Consider the following 21,355-nt stretch of genomic DNA (forward strand, 5'->3'; position numbering starts at 1 on the left):
GGGTAGAAGAATAAGGAGTTATGGGATGGAGTGGGACAGAGAAAGAGGAAAGAACAGGGAGAGGCAGAGACTGCCTCTTCAGAAGAAGGATGGACAGAGAGAGAGAGATGGATGGGAGGCAAGATCCAAGATCTACTTGTCTCAGCAGGAATGGGGATATTGGGAGTCGGCAGGGATTGTTTCTTACAGGGACAGGGTACCCAGGTGACAGGGCAGGCCAGCAGATTACAATACTGTGTCTCAAAAAATTAAAATAATTTTTAATGTTTGGATTTTGCTGTAAACAGCCCATTCTTTTATTTATTTATTTATTTGTTGGTTGCTTTTTATTTTGAGGCAGGGTCCTGGAACTCTCCATGTAGACCAGGCTGGCCTCGAACTCAGAGATTCGCCTGCTTCTGCCTCCCTAGATGCACCTGGCATAAGAGACTACTCCTAAATGGGGTGTGGGCTTAAATGGGTGATGTGGGTGAACACTTGTCTCCTGTCGCTGAAGGCATCTGCAGGTAGAATTGAGTGTAGGTTGTTTCTTGGGTTTAATATGTTTAGCTTGGGGCTTACTGTAACAGTAACAAGAGAGAGAAATTAGTCAACAAAAAAAAATCTTTTAAAGTTAAAAGAAAGATTATTTGTGACTTTCTTTGTAGATTCAACACATGTACCGCTGTGCTCGCGTCCAGGGCCTGGACACCAGTGAGGGGCTACTGCTGTTTGGGAAAGAGCACTTTTATGTGATTGATGGATTTACCATGACAGCAACCAGGGAAATAAGAGACATTGAAACTTTACCTCCAAAGTAAGTAAATGAATGAAGAGACATAGGTAAAGCTGCCTTTAGATGACAGAAAATATGTTTGCGTTATTTCTTCTTAATCCCAAGCCTGTATCCTAAGTAACTTTATCTCTCAGTTTGTGTGTGCCTCTGGCCAATACTGTCATTTCCACTAAAAAAAAAGGGGGGGGGGAGTTCTTGTTCATCAAATGATAATTGCATTTCATGTCTTTCCATTATGAGCATTGGATACCAAGTTACAGTCACTGTTAACCTGATATTTTAGTCAGTTTTTCTCTTTCTGTGATAAACAGCATCGCCAGAAAAAGCAGTTTGGAGAGGAAAGAGTCAATTTGCCTTACGTTTCCCTGTCCAGATCCCTCCCTGAGGGAAGTCAGGGCAGGAACCATGGAGGACAGGGCAGGAACCGTGGAGGACAGGGCAGGAACCGTGGAGGACAGGGCAGGAACCGTGGAGGACAGGGCAGGAACCGTGGAGGACAGGGCAGGAACCGTGGAGGACAGGGCAGGAACCGTGGAGGACAGGGCAGGAACCGTGGAGGACAGGGCAGGAACCGTGGAGGACAGGGCAGGAACCGTGGAGGAGTGCTGTTATTGGCTTCTTCACCAAGGCTCACTCAGCCTGCTTTCTTCTACAACCTAGGACCACCCACCTGCCCAGGGGATGGCACTGCCCACAGAAATCAAGAAAATTCCCCACAGACCACTCTTACGGACATGTTTGCACTGAGACTCCTCCCAGATGGCTCTAACTATGGCGAGCTGACAGACTGACCAGCACACATATATTTATATGTTCATTCTGAATTGTGAGGTCACTGGTGAAGTCACTGATGCAGGGTGGAGAGATGGCTGGGAGGGTAAAGGGACTTGCTGCTGGAGCATGAGAGCCTGAATTGAGATTCCCCAGACCCACATGACCAACACAAGCATGGCCACACAGGCACCTGTTACCCCAGTGCTGTGGGGACCGAGCTAGGGAAATTGCTAGGGATTCGTGGCCACTAGCTGTGTTCCCTGTCTCAGAGGAGTGAGGCAGAGAGCGATTCAGTGCCTGAAGTCCTCCGCTTGTGCCTGTGCACCAGCATACACACGTGCATATACACGCTACACATGTACACTTAGACATACGTATGTGCCTGTGCACCAGCATACACACGTGCATATACACGCTACACATGTACACACTTAGACATACGCACGTGCCTGTGCACCAGCATACACACGTGCATATACACGCTACACATGTACACACTTAGACATACGTATGTGCCTGTGCACCAGCATACACACGTGCATATACACGCTACACATGTACACACTTAGACATACGCACGTGCCTGTGCACCAGCATACACACGTGCATATACACGCTACACATGTACACACTTAGACATACGTATGTGCCTGTGCACCAGCATACACACGTGCATATACACGCTACACATGTACACTTAGACATACGCACGTGCCTGTGCACCAGCATACACACGTGCATATACACGCTACACATGTACACTTAGACATACGCACGTGCCTGTGCACCAGCATACACGCGTGCATATACACGCTACACATGTACACACTTAGACATACGCACATGCTTGTGCACCAGCATACACACGTGCATATACACGCTACACATGTACACACTTAGACATACGCACATGCTTGTGCACCAGCATACACGCGTGCATATACACGCTACACATGTACACACTTAGACATACGCACGTGCCTGTGCACCAGCATACACGCGTGCATATACACGCTACACATGTACACACTTAGACATACGTATGTGCCTGTGCACCAGCGTACACACGTGCATATACACGCTACACATGTACACACTTAGACATACGCACGTGCGTGTGCACCAGCATACACACGTGCATATACACGCTACACATGTACACACTTAGACATACGTATGTGCCTGTGCACCAGCATACACGCGTGCATATACACGCTACACATGTACACACTTAGACATACGTATGTGCCTATGCACCAGCATACACACGTGCATATACACGCTACACATGTACACACTTAGACATACGCACGTGCCTGTGCACCAGCATACACATGTGCATATACACGCTACACATGTACACTTAGACATACGTATGTGCCTATGCACCAGCATACACACGTGCATATACACCCTACACATGTACACACTTAGACATACGCACGTGCCTGTGCACCAGCATACACACGTGCATATACACGCTACACATGTACACACTTAGACATACGTATGTGCCTGTGCACCAGCATACACGCGTGCATATACACGCTACACATGTACACACTTAGACATACGTATGTGCCTGTGTACCAGCATACACGCGTGCATATACACGCTACACATGTACACACTTAGACATACGTATGTGCCTGTGCACCAGCATACACGCGTGCATATACACGCTACACATGTACACACTTAGACATACGTATGTGCCTGTGCACCAGCATACACACGTGCATATACACGCTACACATGTACACACTTAGACATACGTATGTGCCTGTGCACCAGCATACACACGTGCATATACACGCTACACATGTACACACTTAGACATACGCACGTGCCTGTGCACCAGCATACACACGTGCATATACACGCTACACATGTACACACTTAGACATACGTATGTGCCTGTGCACCAGCATACACGCGTGCATATACACGCTACACATGTACACACTTAGACATACGCACATGCTTGTGCACCAGCATACACGCGTGCATATACACGCTACACATGTACACACTTAGACATACGCACATGCTTGTGCACCAGCATACACACGTGCATATACACGCTACACATGTACACACTTAGACATACGTATGTGCCTGTGCACCAGCATACCAACGTGCATATACACGCTACACATGTACACACTTAGACATACGTATGTGCCTGTGCACCAGCATACACGCGTGCATATACACGCTACACATGTACACACTTAGACATACGCACGTGCCTGTGTACCAGCATACACACGTGCATATACACGCTACACATGTACACACTTAGACATACGTATGTGCCTGTGCACCAGCATACACACGTGCATATACACGCTACACATGTACACACTTAGACATACGTATGTGCCTGTGCACCAGCATACACACGTGCATATACACGCTACACATGTACACACTTAGACATACGTATGTGCCTGTGCACCAGCATACACACGTGCATATACACGCTACACATGTACACACTTAGACATACGCACGTGCCTGTGCACCAGCATACACACGTGCATATACACGCTACACATGTACACACTTAGACATACGTATGTGTCTGTGCACCAGCATACACACGTGCATATACACGCTACACATGTACACACTTAGACATACGTATGTGCCTGTGCACCAGCATACACACATGTATATACACACTACACATGTACTCACCTAGACACATTGCACACATGCATATACACCCTACACATGTGCACACGGTGGTAGGAGCACATTCAGAAACTACACTGTACTTTGAGTGTCCTGGAAGTGGGGTAACCAGAGCCCACACGGGATGACTAGCTGGGCTCTTTTTTATCTTCCTTTCCTTCCCCCAGTCATGAATGAGGTCATTGTAGGTACTAGAGCAGTAAGTGGTCAGAACACACATGTGGGCTTTTGTCTCCTCTTCAGCATTCTGAGCATCTAACACTACAGTTAATGAGACAGGGCCTCTGCATTCCTAGAGGATATCACAAATAATTGCTTTCTTCAACAGTCTCGGCCAAGCTGTGACTCTAATGAGCCCCTCTTCTGTATAAAAAATAAAAAAAACCTTTGTAATTGTGTTTTATGATTCTTGAAAAATAAAATGAAGCCATGTTTTGTAACTCCTCATATAAAATTAGATCTATATTAAAATGTTTTAAGTGTTTTTATTCTGCTTTGGAAAAAAATAGAGCGTATGTTACTGGCTTAGACCCTGTCCAACTGCTTAATAGAAAGGCTGGTCCAACAAAAATAAACTCTTCGAAAGGGGTTTCCTTGTTCATAGGAGACAGTAGAGTGCTCTCCTAACCACATTTGTAGCTGGAAATTCTGTATGTTGTCTCCCCTCCTGGCCCTGTGTTGGAAATGGTGTCTGCTTCATTAATCAATGAGTTTATCCACCTACTGTTGTGTTTTCTTTGCTCCTTTTTCTCTTGGCTACTCATAGTATGCATGAGCCGATTATCCCTCGGGGAGCCAGACAAGGCCCCAGTCAACTCAAGAGAACATGCAGCATTTTTGCATATGAAGACATCAAGGAGGTGCATAAAAGGAGGTACCTCCTGCAGGTGAGTTGGTGGCCCACTAAATGTTTCCCCCCATTCCTGGTCCGAAAATGTAGTATTTTAAATGGATCGGTATGGTGATAACTGCAGCATCCACACTGCACCTTGGAGACTGGGAACCCAAGGGCCATGGCCCTTAGGATGCATCTGTGTTTCCTTAAACAGTCTGAGTTCTACTGCTCCTCCACTGTGCATCTCTCTCTAGTCTTCAAGTGCACATTTTGTCCTTTCATGTAAAAAGTACATCCTCATCATTTTAGGAACAGAATCTTTAAGTTACTATTTATCATTTTGTTTTTAAAGATCTCTTTAATTTTGAGAAGAATAGGAAAATTCCAGTAGCCAGGCGGTGGTGGCGCACACCTTTAATCCCAGCACCCGGGAGGCAGAGGGCAGAGGCAGGCAGATCTCTATGAGTTCGAGGCCAGCCTGGTCTACAAGAGCTAGTTTCAGGACAGGCTCCAAAGCCACAGAGAAACCCTGTCTCAAAAAAACAAAAAAAACAAAAGAAAGAAAGAAAATTCTTTGATTACATGGCTTAATGTACAGAGGATTCATGAGGCTAAAATATTTTCCAGTGGAGAAATTCATCAACCTTGTAGGACTTCACGGTGGGGAAGTTGGTGTGTTTGTTATGTTCTGTTTCATAATTTATTTTTCTCTAACCATTTCAGCCTATCGCTGTTGAAGTTTTCTCTGGGGATGGACGGAATTACCTCCTGGCTTTTCAAAAGGGAATTCGGAATAAAGTCTACCAAAGGTCTCGTTCATGAGGAATCCCTTATTCGCTGTTGTGGGAAGAAATGGGAGGGGGCCCATTGGCAGCCTGTTCTGCTAGGTGCATAAAATCCAGACTCCAGGCCAGTGAGTCGATGTCTTTGTAGTGTTCTTTTTATTTCCCAGCCTCTTGAAATGGGATTCCTCCTCCTAGCTTTTAGGATGGTGCCAGTTCCCTCCTGAAATAGCTGTCTCCCTTCTGGTAACTCAGAGTGAGAACTGAGCCATCTCTCCAGCCCACTAAAGCATTGCTTTTTAGTCTCAGACTTTGTGATTAAATAGCCTTTGACAGTTGTAAAAGCACTTGATCCCGAACCCAGAACCCACAAAACGTAGAAGAGAAGCAGCTCCACGGCTGTCCCTTTAGCCTCCACACGTGTGCCTTTGCACATGCGGTGTACATACATGTACACGGTAATAATAAATCAAGTAAAAGTTGAAAAGTAATGCTTTTGGGTTCTAAATGTTCCACTTTTTTCCTTACCTTTCTGTGGAGCTCCAGAATGAGTTCCCATAGAAACAGGATCCTCTTGAGAGTCTTCACAGCCCTGGAAAAGAAGTTGAATGCCTTCATTGTTGAAAAAGTAGCATAGCGGCTGGGCGATGGTGGCGCACGCCTTTAATCCCAGCACTCGGGAGGCAGAGGCAGGCGGATCTCTGTGAGTTCGAGACCAGCCTGGTCTAGAGAGTTAGTTCCAGGACAGGCTCCAAAGCCACAGAGAAACCCTGTCTCGAAAAACCAAAAAAAAAAAAAAAAAAAGAAAAGAAAGAAAGAAAAGAAAAAGTAGCATAGCTGCTAAAACTGCTGATCAGTTCTTAGTATGTTTTATCATTGGTGAAACATCTAAAAGTTATTTCTGGAGTTTTTCATTTAATATTTTTGAACCATTTTTATGTTCTTTATTTGACCATAGGTAACTAAATGGCAGAAACCAAAACTGTAGATAGCAGAAGACTTGTGTGTGGTACAGAAATGACATGTTCAAATACAGTCCCTAGACTCCTTTCCTGTGCACAGAAATGACCTGTTCAAATACAGTCCCTAGACTCCTTTCCTGTGCACAGAAATGACCTGTTCAAATACAGTCCCTAGACTCCTTTCCTGTGCACAGAAATGACATGTTCAAATACAGTCCCTAGACTCCTTTCCTGTGCGAGGGCTGACCGAGTGACACCCCACCCACTCGTCTGACTTAGCCATTGCGGAGGCAACGCAGTTTAACCTGCACAACTGTGGGGTGCTGGGAGAGATGCGTTTGTCTTTCCTTCAGAAATGTCTTTGTGCACGGCAGGCTCAAGGTCCAGGTCCTCTCCTGGCTTCCCCTTCAGCTCTCCTTTGAGATTTGAAACACATACTGACGTCACGAGCCTGCAAAAGCTAACAGTAGTGCAGGAAAGTTGCACTTGCATGTCACGTTCAATTAGTGATGTCTGTTTTAATGTTAGTTTGGCCGTGTCGTGCCTGCTGTCAGGTGACTACTTAGGTGCAGACACTCATTAGCTCTTCATTTATTGACTCAGTTTCCCCTTCCCCACTTCATGTGACAGCACAGGTGCTGTGGGCCTCTGTGTCAGCATCCTGGTCACAGGGTCAGGCACAGTAAAGATATGGGGGTTGCCCTTGTTTCTAGGGCTCCATGTGGCCCCTACTGAGACTTCATTTTCACTTCTAAATTTTTTAGGTTCCTGGCAGTTGTGCCATCTCTCACTGACAGCTCAGAGTCTGTCTCCGGTCAGAGACCAAACACCAGTGTGGAACAAGGGTAAGCCATGTATTGATGTTCAAATCATTTCTTTGTGAAATCAAGGTGACTTATATCTAGAGAGAATTATTCGGTATTTAAAAACTTGAATTCTCAAAATACAAGCTTTTATTCTTTCATTTAGTGCTGTATGTGAATATTTCTCATCTTCAAACTCTCTTTGGAAATATAACCTTTAGTATTCTTCAGGTGTATAAAGCATTCTCTGACTTTCTGATGGGACCTTTTCCAGGTTTTCTTATAGTACTAAAGAACACTTTGTTTTTAATGTATAAAATGTCTATAATAAAGTAAAGTGTATAAAGTGATGCAAGATTAATAAAAACTCAGAGACAGAAATTGGGGTTCAACCTAAAAATTTGAAAAGCAAAGCAGCCAGCCACTGGCTCTTACCTCGACCTCAGTCTGAAATGGCGATCCTGCCTCCAGGAATCTCAGAATGAGACTGTCTGAGCACTGTCTCTTCCCATTTTATAATCCTCTCTAGGACTGGGATTAAAGGTGTGTGTTACCTCTGCCTGGTCTGTAAGGCTGACCAGTAAGGCTGTTTGACTCTCTGACCTTCAGGCAAGCTTTATTTATTAAAATACAATGAAATGCCACTACACTAAGGCTCTTGATATGCAAAACCAAATTGATACACAAGAAATTCTCCATTTGTATCCTGCCCTTATTAGACTGATTTCTTTTACTGAATAGATACCAGCTTTCTGCATTAGTCACTTAAACTTCAGATTTAAATTACGTTTTTTTGCTTTCATTAAGAGTACACTCGCACTCTGTCAACTGACTGAGCTACCCCTCTCGTGTGCCCACTTTTCCTTGAGTTCCTGTCGTCAGCTGACAGGGGATGTCTCTATACTGTGGTCTTGATTACACCTCTACTTCTACAGATGCCCCAGCCTTCCTTCCTCTTTTGTTCTCTGGTCTTTAAATTTAAACTCCCTGGCTCTGGGTACAAGCCCATCACCCTTGCCTCCGAGCTCCCCCATGGCTCCTTTTAATCAGAGGATCCTCTGGGTGCTGCAGCCATTTCAAGAATCCATACATTCAGCTTTGTTTGCCATCATTCTGTGACAGGCCACCTGGGAAGAAGTGGTGTTGTGAGATTAAACAAATTACACACATACATACATACACATACACAGTGTAAAAACTTAATAGAGTTTTTTACAAATGAATTTTCTTTTCAATCTGTGCACATCAGAATACATTAAGTTAATAAAAAGTTCCTTTTATTTTTCTTTTATCAGTAGCGAATAAAAATTCTCAGTACATGCTTTTGTTAACCTCAGAATCAGGTCCTAAAAGCTCCACACATTTTTGTTGTCAACATAAATACAGGAAGGGGAGCGTTTCAGTACTGAGGAATGTTGTGGTCCTTCCCAGGGATAGTCCGCATGTTCACTTTGCCTGGTGGAAGGACTTTATAAATGTAGAAAATGGTACCTGTACCACCGAACCTGAGGTGTGCCATCTACCTCCCCTTCAGATAATAAAGGGGATAGCCAATGACTCTTGGACCAATGGTTTATTTTTTAATGCATAGTTTGGATAACCTTAAAGAGCATTTTATAACACTCTGACAGAGCAGCAATGCTAACGTCATAGATTCTCACACTGTCAATCACTTATTTCAGGAGCTGCATACCTACTGTGGTTACAAAGTTGGATTCGATCAGGGTTTTCCAGGTCTTTTACCCATGGTGGATAATGCCATGTATACACAGTGCTATGTCCCCCGACGCTAAGGTTAAATCATGAATAGTGAAACACAGTTCATAGAAAAAAATGCCTCCCTTGCTGTATATTGTGACTTCTGAATTTTCATTTGCTTCAGCTATTTTGTGTTTCAAAGTGCTCCTCATAGTCCTATAAAATGATTCACGACCCACATGAACCGTTCTGTGGGCTGGAAAGGATCTGGAGACAGGAGACTGACATGTGTCAGCTGGAAAGCTATTCGGACTGAAAACTCTGACCTACAGCTGACTGTCTTCTGTGTTTAGGTCTGGATTGCTCAGTACTTTGGTTGGCGAGAAGTCTGTGACCCAGAGGTGGGAGGTAAGCACAAGCACACAGAAGGTTCCTTGTACCTCCTAGGTCACGGTCCATAAATGTAGCCACAGAGGAGAGATTGCGCTTTTATGGGAAACCTTTTTTTATGTCCATTTTTGCACATAAAAAATTTTAAACAGCAAAACTAATTACTCACTCTAAGATGTGTCCCTTTATTGTCTTTCCTAAGAGAGGTGAAATCAGCAACTTCCAGTATTTGATGCACTTGAACACCCTGGCCGGCAGATCCTACAATGACCTCATGCAGTACCCCGTCTTCCCCTGGATTCTCGCAGACTACGACTCCGAGGTAAGCTTCCAGTTATTATACCCGAGTGTAATACATTTTCATAAATGAGGGAAGCTTCAGTTCCCCTGTGCTTCTTTGCGGTCTACTGTTCCCTCATCGGCACAGGCACTATATGAGGAAGACAAGAGGGCATTTAGTGTGGGTACATTGGGCATATAAAATATACCAAAGGTTAGATAATGAGAGTCCCTCCCTTGGTACTAGGCACTGGCTCACCATGTCTATTCAGTTTCCTTTGGTGCTGATCAGTTTGCATCCATTGGAAGTGTCAGAAATTGCCTTTGCAGATTGAATTGTTGTCTAGAAAACCTTGGGAGTGGCCCTTCCTGTAAAATAGCACCGCTGCATAGGAGGACTGTTTTCTGCTTTCCTGACAAGCATGGGGGATTCTCGTAACTTGGGGCTCCAAGTCAATGGCATGCAACACTTGTTCTCACTTCTGTCTGCTGACACTTCCTGTTTGGTGGAGATGACACTGGATCTGATGCAGCAGGAGCCAACGGAGTAAGGCATGATTGGCATTTGTAAGCAAGGAGGAGAAAGATTGGTCACTCTCAAATCAGACATCCACCTAACTTTGTCTCTTGCTAGAATCAAGCTGCCTAAATGATCAGAAATTTTACGTGTCGTATTCTAGAGAAATTGAAGCTTTTGTCCTCAGAAAGATGCTAGCCTAAGGTACACTTGATGCGTGAAGCTGATTCAGCTGGGTGAATGAATACATTTCAAGGGGAAAGATTCATGAGGTGAAAATATTCCAGTTCTTCTGAAAAAGAAAATTTTAAATTACAAATTGTAGAGTGTTAGAAAAACAAAAGCAGTGCATTTTTGTGCGGAGGTAGTAAGGGCCCTCACTTCTTATACAGGTGCAACCCCAGCTCTGTGATGTCATCGTAAGATATGACACCTTCTTCCATGCACCCATCCATCAGTGGCTGAGGCATCCTGCCTCTCCCTTCTTTCTGCTCCCATCAACACTGCCAGGCACCCATCCATCAGTGGCCGAGGCATCCTGCCTCTCCCTTCTTTCTGCCCCTATCAACATTGCCAGGCACCCGTTGAGGAATGAAGTAAAAGGAAGTAGAAGGGCGGGAGGAAACCTAGAAAGACTCCGTCCTCCAAATGGGAGCTTTTGGTCTGCAATGTCCTTCTGTGTCCTTGTTAAGAACTAAAAGTATATCCCTGTTACCTTCCTTCCTACAACCGGAATCCCAAGTGTCTTCCTGTGAAATGCATAATTTCCAAAACATTTGTCGAGCGGGGCTGCTCTGAATGTAAGATGTGTAAACGGCACACACTCTGTTGTTTCAGTCCGGCACACAGATAGGGTCACTGCCGTCACAGTTGCTGTATTCACACTGAGAAGGGCGCCTGGTAACTCAGCATTGGGTTTTGTTTCATATTTCAGGAGGTTGATCTTACTAATCCCAAGACATTCAGAAACCTGGCTAAGCCAATGGGCGCACAGACGGACGAACGGCTGGCCCAGTATAAGAAGCGGTATAAGGACTGGGAGGACCCCAATGGTGAGGCACTCTTTCTGCCTTTGGCTTCGTTTTTGCTTTCAAAAGTCAACACTGTTTAGTGCTCTGACACCTGTGAATATGCCTGCAAGCTGCTGGTGTGTTACGTGTGCACACCTGTACATGTGTGATTGCTGCTGGTGTGTTACGTGTGCACACCTGTACATGTGTGATTGCTGCTTGTGTGTTACGTGTGCACACCTGTACATGTGTGATTGCTGCTGGTGTGTTACGTGTGCACACCTGTACATGTGTGATTGCTGCTGGTGTGTTACGTGTGCACACCTGTACATGTGTGATTGCTCCTTGTGTGTTACGTGTGCACACCTGTACATGCGTGCTTGCTGCTGGTGTGTTACGTGTGCACAGCTGTACATGTGTGATTGCTGCTGGTGTGTTACGTGTGCACACCTGTACATGTGTGATTGCTGCTGGTGTGTTACGTGTGCACACCTGTGCATGTGTGATTGCTGCTGGTGTGTTACGTGTGCACAGCTGCACATGTGTGATTGCTGCTGGTGTGTTACGTGTGCACACCTGTACATGTGTGATTGCTGCTGGTGTGTTACGTGTGCACAGCTGCACATGCATGATTGCTGCTGGTGTGTTACGTGTGCACACCTGTACATGTGTGATTGCTGCTGGTGTGTTACGTGTGCACAGCTGCACATGCGTGATTGCTGCTTGTGTGTTACGTGTGCACAGCTGCACATGCGTGATTGCTGCTGGTGTGTTACGTGTGCACACCTGTACATGTGTGATTGCTGCTGGTGTGTTACGTGTGCACACCTGTACATGTGTGATTGCTCCTTGTGTGTTACGTGTGCACACCTGTACATGCGTGATTGCTGCTGGTGTGTTACGTGTGCACACCTGTACATGCGTGATTGCTGCTGGTGTGTTACGTGTGCACACCTGTACATGTGTGATTGCTGCTGGTGTGTTACCTGTGCACAGCTGCACATGCGTGATTGCTGCTGGTGTGTTACGTGTGCACACCTGTACATGCGTGATTGCTGCTTGTGTGTTACGTGTGCACAGCTGCACATGCGTGATTGCTGCTTGTGTGTTACGTGTGCACAGCTGCACATGTGTGATTGCTGCTGGTGTGTTACGTGTGCACAGCTGCACATGTGTGATTGCTGCTGGTGTGTTACGTGTGCACACCTGTACATGCGTGCTTGCTGCTGGTGTGTTACGTGTGCACAGCTGTACATGTGTGATTGCTGCTGGTGTGTTACGTGTGCACACCTGTACATGTGTGATTGCTGCTGGTGTGTTACGTGTGCACACCTGTACATGTGTGATTGCTGCTGGTGTGTTACGTGTGCACAGCTGCACATGTATGATTGCTGCTGGTGTGTTACGTGTGCACACCTGCACATGTGTGATTGCTGCTGGTGTGTTACGTGTGCACACCTGTACATGCGTGCTTGCTGCTGGTGTGTTACGTGTGCACAGCTGTACATGTGTGATTGCTGCTGGTGTGTTACGTGTGCACACCTGTACATGTGTGATTGCTGCTGGTGTGTTACGTGTGCACACCTGTACATGTGTGATTGCTGCTGGTGTGTTACGTGTGCACAGCTGCACATGCGTGATTGCTGCTTGTGTGTTACGTGTGCACAGCTGCACATGCGTGATTGCAATCAAAATTCAATTTTCAAGCCAGTTTGTGGCCATCTCTAAGGTGTTTGAAGCTGTCTGCAGAGCCCTGACAGGAAACTATCTCCTCTGTCTTGGTCTCTACTAATATTTAGTCTGGAACTACACATTAATTGTGTTTCCTTTAATTTCATTTAGGTACTTTTTTAAAAGCCCTTCATTTAAAGTTATGAATTGATGAAATTTGTAAACTATACAATTTATTATATTTAGTGACTTGGATTTTCCCTCAAGTATATAAAGCAAAGGGGGGAACTTTTGATTTTAAGCCTATTTATATGCCTGTGCCCATTTTCTTTCTGCCCCTCTCCCCACCCTGACTGCCAAGGAAGATATACAATAATGATACATACTATTGCACTGCATTTGTTGATAACAGTTTAGAGAACTGTATCATTACAAGCTATAACCTAATAGAAACTAGTAGCCATTAAGTGGGTATTCTGCTTCAGTGGGTGATGGCTTGCGGAGCCCCAAACTAACCACGGCAGGTGCGCTTCTCTCAGGAGAGAATCCAGCAGGCCTGTCCTCGGTGCCTGCAGATGGGATGTACCTGAGGCTAGTGGGGCTGAAGTGGCCTTGCTGCCCATCCCTGGCACTGGCTGCATTTGGTGTCCCGGTTACCTATCACAATTGCTAACATTTTCAAACCTTCTGATTTGATTAACACCAAGTTTACTTTTCTTATTTCCTTTTGTTTTAATGATGCCCCAACTGTCTGGAGCAGGAGAAACTCCAGCATACCACTACGGCACCCACTATTCGTCGGCAATGATTGTGGCCTCATATCTCGTCAGAATGGAGCCTTTCACACAGATATTCTTGCGGCTTCAGGTAAAGCTCAAATTCTGAATTTTTACCATTCTAATTCAGTCTACTTTCATTTAAAATTGTCTTTTCTTAAAAAAATGTGACCTTAGAAGGAGCACTATGGAGCTTTAGTAGTGACAAGTTGGTGATTCAGAGCTGAGCTGAGAGCTGCTAAGCCGAAATTGATAAATAAACCGAGATTCATTTAGGATGAACAAGTGCCAGGGTCCTGTAGTTAGAGTAAACAGCATGAATATTCCAACGTGGAGGGAGGGGACTGGAGGGTTAGTCTTAACTAGAATTCAGCAAGTGTTTTATTTTCAAAGGCCCTATTCTGTGCCCATGGTTATAATTGCCTCCTCCATATTCTCTCTGTGGTCAGCACATGCCTGCTGATACCCCCCCCCGCACTCTGGGTCAGAACATGCCTGCTGATACCCCCCCCCCGCTGACCCCCCCCATCCTCCGCACTCTGGGTCAGCACATGCCTGCTGAACCCACACACACACACACACACACACACACACACACACTCTGTGGTCAGCACATGCCCGCTGACCCCCACACACGCACTCTGTGGTCAGCACATGCCCACTGACCTCCCCCCCCCCGCACTCTGTGGTCAGCACATGCTTGCTGAGCCCCCTCCCCACACTCTGTGGTCAGCACATGCCTGCTGAACCCCCACACACACACTCTGTGGTCAGCACATGCCCGATGACCCCCACACACACACACTCTGTGGTCAGCACATGCCCGCTAACACCCCCCCCCGCACTCTGTGGTCAGCACATGCCCGCTGACGCCCCCCCCCCCCGCACTCTGGGTCAGCACATGCCTGCTGAACCCCCCCACACACACTCTGTGGTCAGCACATGTCCGCTGACCCCCCACACACACACACTCTGTGGTCAGCACATGCCCGCTGACCCCTCCCCACACACACTCTGTGGTCAGCACATGCCTGCTGAACCCATACACACACACACACTCTGTGGTCAGCACATGCCCGCTGACCCCCCCCCCCCGCACTCTGGGTCAGCACATGCCTGCTGAACCCCCCCCACACACACTCTGTGGTCAGCACATGCCTGCTGAACCCCCACACACACACTCTGTGGTCAGCACATGCCCGCTGACCCACCCCCCGCACTCTGGGTCAGCACATGCCTGCTGAACCCACACACACACACACTCTGTGGTCAGCACATGCCCGCTGACCCCCCCCCCCCCGCACTCTGGGTCAGCACATGCCTGCTGAACCCCCCCACACACACTCTGTGGTCAGCACATGCCTGCTGAACCCCCCCACACACACTCTGTGGTCAGCACATGCCTGCTGAACCCCCACACACACACTATGTGGTCAGCACATGCCCGCTGACCCCCCCCCGCACTCTGTGGTCAGCACATGCTTGCTGAGCCCACACACACACACACACTCTGTGGTCAGCACATGCCTGCTGAACCCCCCCACACACACTCTGTGGTCAGCACATGCCCGCTGACCCCCCCCCCCCCCGCACTCTGTGGTCAGCACATGCTTGCTGAGCCCCCTGCACACGTCCCTCTTGGGCTGTCCGGAAGGACATCTGGGGATAAGGACAAAGCTCTATCTTGCAGTTTCAGGGTTAGTTAAGGAGACAGCTACACATTGTTTTGAATGAGTAAATTGTGCAGTGTTTTTTAGAGTGTGATCAACCGTGTCAGAAATGCAGGTAAAGAGTGGAAAGTGGGGGGAGGGAGGCGACTTAACAGAGTTGGCTTGGGGAAGAGGGGGGAAGGGGCCCTGCAAACACCTGGAAACATAGTGGGATCTACACAGGGCCCAAGGCAAGCATATGCCTGGCAAAGGGGGTGGGGACAGCAAGGTGCCAGGGTACCCAGAACAGAGTGGAGAAGCAAGAGACCTCAGCTGCCCTTAGTGGCCTTTGGCGTTTTCCTATAACAACTGTCGAATGCTCCTTTTCCCTAAAGCACCGTCAGGGTCTGACAGGAGAAAACTGAGGGTGCGTGGGTAAAAATGCTTTCTACATTAACATGTTTTAGCAACCATTAACCTCTGATAACTTTCTACCCAACAGAATCGCAGCAAAAACTTAGGTGTGTTAATTTACATTAACATGCACTAGAAAGTCATGGACTCCACCAATGGCAGACATGAATGGGAGTCCTGTGTGGAACCTGGTACCCTGTGAGCTGACGTAAAGAGCAGAACTGGCCAATCATCTGCTCACACTTAGGAACTTGACTTTCCAATTACATGGGTCCCCACGAGAATGTTCCACAGGCCTTCATCCTTTGTGGAAGATTCTTACTCCTCATAGTCTCGCTGTCTCTCTAAAGACTAATAGTCTACAATCTTTTTGTTTTAATTTTACTTTGACTATAAAACATATACTGGGCATCTTTTGTAAAGAATACACCAAAGAGAAAAGGATTTTATGATTATTTCAACTTCTGTTTGTTTAATGTAGGATGGCAAGAAATGAGAATGTAGGCAAAGGTGTATGAAGTGTTTCAGCCCTTGAACTTGACAAACTCTGTTCCCTCCTTCTGCCCACAGGGTGGACACTTCGATCTGGCAGACCGGATGTTCCACAGCGTGCGTGAGGCCTGGTACTCCGCGTCAAAGCACAACATGGCAGATGTGAAAGAACTTATCCCAGAATTTTTTTATTTGCCAGAATTCCTGTTCAATTCTAACAACTTTGACCTGGGTATGTAGAAGTGGCATTTCTTGGGACCGTTAGCAGTCTCTCTTACAAAGCCTGTCTGCGGTGCTTGGACAGCAAGCTCCCTATAATCCACATTGCCGTGCTGAGTGCTTTGAGTGTCTAAATGAAACACAGGAAAGCAAGTTCATGCCTCAAAAGAGCCAGTTCAACTGGGAATCTGGGAGAAATTTAACACTGGCACAGGCGGCATCCAATAGTTGGGGTTGTGTTGTTCAGCGAAAAGAAAGTGGAAAAAATGTGTTTGAGAAACATCTACTGTTGAAACCCTATCAATGGCCGAGGGTGATGTGTACAATCCCGTGCATCTTATTCTTATCTGCTACCAGAGGCATCATCACTTTATATGCCCATTTTTTTTAACTATGATTTAAAAATAATTTAAATCATGTTTCTTTGTCCTGTGAGTACCCTATTTTCCAGGTTGGGGCAGGGGGGGAGTACCAAATCAGCATGTCTTGAAAAGAGAAAATCTCCATGTGTAATGTTCCTTCTGTTACCTGCCAGTTAGGGGAAGAGACTTTGCCTTCAGTTACAGTCTTGTGGATTATGATTTGCTGATCTCTGCTTCTGAGGGTTTCTTTGAAAGCATCAAATCCATGGTTCCCACTTTAGACTATTCCAGCCAGCTGCTCCTGTTTGTCTTTTTTAAGAACCTGATGTCTGTTGTTTCAATGGTTAAGCACAGACGTGATGGTGCTCACCTGCCGTCCAAGCACTTGGGAGACTGGTGTGGGGGTGATCTTAGGGTGCAGGCCAGCCCAGTCTACAGAAAAACCAAAGGAGTAGTGAGCATAAAAACACTACATAAGCTAGTGGTTCACTCCTACATGTGCGGAATGGAAGCCAGAGCTTAAGCAGACACACCCAGCATGTCACATGACACACGTGGCAGTCAGCTGTGTGTGAGTGCCATGTCACATGACACACGTGGCAGTCAGCTGTGAGTGCCACGTCACATGACACACGTGGCAGTCAGCTGTGTGTGAGTGCCATGTCACATGACACACGTGGCAGTCAGCTGTGTGTGAGTGCCACGTCACATGACACACGTGGCAGCTCAGCTGTGTGTGAGTGCCACGTCACATGACACACGTGGCAGTCAGCTGTGTGTGAGTGCCATGTCACATGACATACATTACGTAGATGAGCTGTGTGTGACATGTCACATGACACACGTGGCAGTCAGCTGTGTGTGACATGTCACATGACACACGTGGCAGTCAGCTGTGTGTGACATGTCACATGACACACGTGGCAGTCAGCTGTGAGTGCCACGTCACATGACACACGTGGCAGTCAGCTGTGTGTGAGTGCCACGTCACATGACACACGTGGCAGTCAGCTGTGTGTGAGTGCCACGTCACATGACACACGTGGCAGTCAGCTGTGTGTGAGTGCACTCACGCATGAGCACATGTGAGGCGCTCAAGTGCAGAGTGAAACATTACTCATCCCACCCGACAACATATACCTGATCGTATGAGAAGGCTGTAGGAGGTTTCAGTCCACAGTCTGGTTGGCCCTGGGGTTCAGCCTATGCTGAAGGGGAGCATCGCAGCATAGGCTTGTGGGGTAGAAGGGCCACTGTCCTGGGACTGGAACGCAGAATGAACTGAGCAGGAAGGACTGGTGTTTCTCTGTGTCTTCAGAACGTGCCCAGTGGCCAGAAGACCACCCCTGAGCCCAGCCTCCTTGTAGTACCAGTCTGACCAAACAAGGGCCTCGGGAGACATTCCACACCCGGTATAGCAATAGGGGAACCTCAGAAGCATCATGCTGAGTGGTAAAAACCCAGCTCCGCTATTGTTGTCACACAACATGAGATGCTTTGGCCATCCTCAGAACAGGTAGACCCCAGACTCACGCACACTGTGACTGCCACGTGCAGGAAGAACACTGAACCGCTCCGTGGTTTCTCGGGGACATAATGGTGTTCTGGAGCTACCTAGAAACGCTGGCTGTGTGCCTGCTGAATGACCAAAGCCACAGAATTGGTCTCTTTAAATTGGTCAGAGTCGTCCTATGACTCTTACCTCAAGAACAAAACCAGGCTTCCGCTCTCCGAGCAAAGATCAGTGGCGTGAGAGAAAGCGCACGGGCTTGTTTTCTGTTTGTGCTCCTGTTCTTGTGTCTTTCCTGGGAAAGGCCTGCAGGATACATAAACTAAGGGTTTGCGACTGTGCCAACTTCAGATACCTTTAAAATGACTGGTAGTTCTGAAGAAATATGTCTGACATAAGTATTCTCTAAAGCTCAATTATTTCTCAAAGAGGCCTAGGGATTATTGCTTGGTTTTAATCAACAAAAATTTGGTCTGTGGGGCTGGAAAGATGGCTCAATGGTTAAGAGTGAGGACCATCTTGCCAGAGGGTCCTAGTTCAGTTCCCTGCAGCCATGTAGAGTGACTCACAGTTGTCTGTAATTCACACACACGTGCACACACGTGCGCACACAGACATATACACAGAGCGGGGATTGATTGAGGGGCTGAGAGGGAGCATGTAAAGTGTGTGGTCACTATAGTGATGACTTTTTGACTTTGTAAGTCACATGGTAGTTTCTTTGTGGTTTGTGTTTTTTGAGACAGGGTTTCTCTGTAGCTTTGAAGCCTGTCCTGGAGCTCGCTCTCTAGACCAGGCTGGCCTCGAACTCACAGAGATCCGAGTGCTGGGATTGGAGGTGTGCGCCACCACTGCCAGTCAGTAAACTGGTTTTTACATCCACCACATTGTAAATGATTAAGTCACAACGATGAAGACGTGATGGTTTCTGCAGGAAGTGTTTTTTCTGGCTGTCTCTTTGAGGCAGCCCAGTGCTCTGAAATTTGAAGATTGCGCTACTTGACGAAACAGCACAGTGTTTATCGAACCAGCTGCGGCGAAGTTAGGCCGCTGGTTTAGTGTTTCGGTAACTCCAGCATGGTGCCGTCTCATTTGTCCCTATGGGAATTATAAGCCAAGATGACTTTTTAGAATTAGTTCATTAAAAAACCCTCTTTTCCAGATGATAATTCCAGTTAATTTTTTAAACCTCAGAGCAGATGTTTTCTTTCTTTTTTCTTAAATTGGGAATCTTGTTTTCTAGCCCAGGCTAGCCTATTACTTACTGTGTAGCTTAAGGTGGCCTAGAACTTGCTATATATAGCTGAGGCTGGCCTCTAAGTGTTGGGATTATAAATGTGTACCACTGTACTTGGCTCAAATTATTTCTTTAATACTTTCAGATTATCTAATATAACTTAAATAAGTTTATATGGAATAAGGATCAATATTTATTGCAAAATGATGTTTTTGTTTCTGCCAAGAGGCTCTAATTTTTCCAAATGTTTTTTCTTTTAATGTTGCAAAAATTTATTGTTTCAGATTTTATTTTTTAATGAGAATCATCACTGCAAAATATCTGTTTTCTGTGGATGCCTCTTAAGTGTCAGCCGGGCATGGTTGCCCTAGCCTTTCATCCCAGCACTTGGGAGGCAAAGACAGGCGATTTTCTGTGAGTCAAGGCCAGCCAGAGCTACACACTAGAAAGACTCTGTCTTTAGTGTGTGTATGTGTGTGTGTTCGTGTGTGTGTGTGAACAGATGAGAAAACTCATGTGCTGAAGTTACTGCAACATGTGCCATTGAAGAGATTCGCAGTTATCAGCATTCTAGAAACTGCTGTGTTGCTCTTAGTGAGCCGTAAGCTTAGCCTCAGAGCCTCCAGGGTCTGACCAGGGAGAAACTGTGTTTAACTTTGTAAGTTAACCCCGAAGGACACTTGAGGGAGTTTTGCTTGTTTTGTTTTTTTCTTTTTTTGAATGTTGGCAGTCTTTCTGAGGCTTGCCCTAGGGAGCAGCCTTGGAGAAAGGCCACAACAGCCTCAGGACAGGGGAGGGTATTCTGTGCGCTGAGGCTGAATAGCTCTGGCAATGAGTCTAGCATAGTTTCTGTCTCTTTAATAGGCAGCCAACCACTAAACTACTCTTCCACTTTATTCCTAACGTGTCCAATTGCACAGGCTGCAAACAAAATGGCACCAAGCTTGGAGACGTCATCCTTCCACCCTGGGCAAAGGGAGACCCGAGAGAGTTCATCAGAGTCCACCGCGAGGTAAGGGAAAGCTGGGCTTCTCTGGTTGGTGACTGCACGCGGAGCGAGGATATTTTCATTCTGTTGACCTCTGAACCCAGGCTCTGGAGTGTGACTACGTGAGCGCCCACCTGCACGAGTGGATCGACCTGATCTTCGGCTATAAGCAGCAGGGCCCTGCAGCAGTGGAAGCTGTCAACGTCTTCCATCACCTCTTTTATGAGGGTCAAGTGGATATCTACAACATAAACGACCCTCTGAAGGAGACGGCCACCATTGGCTTCATTAACAACTTTGGTCAGATCCCTAAGCAGGTATGGAGGTTCTTATCCTTCGTGGGTCCGTTTCCTGGAAAATAACTGCCAGTCGAGGTCTAGTTTGAGTAGATTATATGTCTTCAGAAAGTTAGTTGAGCTTTGTGTTGGGTATGACGGCCCCAGCTCTGGCACCGTAACCTGTCGCTGCTTACTGTGGTACATCTCCTAGGCTCAGCCTTTGAACCTCTTTCC

General features: G+C 46.6%; 1 protein-coding gene across 5 annotated transcripts in view; it reads left to right on the forward strand.

Moving 5' to 3' along the window:
- Positions 1 to 21,355, forward strand: part of Wdfy3 (WD repeat and FYVE domain containing 3) — a 255,135-nt gene that overhangs the window by 214,684 nt on the left and 19,096 nt on the right. For all 5 annotated transcript variants that reach the window (XM_075942728.1, XM_075942727.1, XM_075942731.1 and 2 more), the window contains 11 exons: positions 648 to 796; positions 5,016 to 5,136; positions 5,808 to 5,893; positions 7,593 to 7,673; positions 9,683 to 9,737; positions 9,922 to 10,041; positions 11,450 to 11,567; positions 13,957 to 14,063; positions 16,606 to 16,759; positions 20,776 to 20,867; positions 20,948 to 21,160. In XM_075942728.1, coding sequence (XP_075798843.1) covers positions 648 to 796; positions 5,016 to 5,136; positions 5,808 to 5,893; positions 7,593 to 7,673; positions 9,683 to 9,737; positions 9,922 to 10,041; positions 11,450 to 11,567; positions 13,957 to 14,063; positions 16,606 to 16,759; positions 20,776 to 20,867; positions 20,948 to 21,160 — 1,296 coding nt within the window. The remainder of the gene's footprint in view (positions 1 to 647; positions 797 to 5,015; positions 5,137 to 5,807; positions 5,894 to 7,592; positions 7,674 to 9,682; positions 9,738 to 9,921; positions 10,042 to 11,449; positions 11,568 to 13,956; positions 14,064 to 16,605; positions 16,760 to 20,775; positions 20,868 to 20,947; positions 21,161 to 21,355) is intronic.

The sequence above is a fragment of the Microtus pennsylvanicus genome, chromosome 12 (assembly GCF_037038515.1).
Source record: "Microtus pennsylvanicus isolate mMicPen1 chromosome 12, mMicPen1.hap1, whole genome shotgun sequence".
NCBI classification, from domain to species: domain Eukaryota; kingdom Metazoa; phylum Chordata; class Mammalia; order Rodentia; family Cricetidae; genus Microtus; species Microtus pennsylvanicus.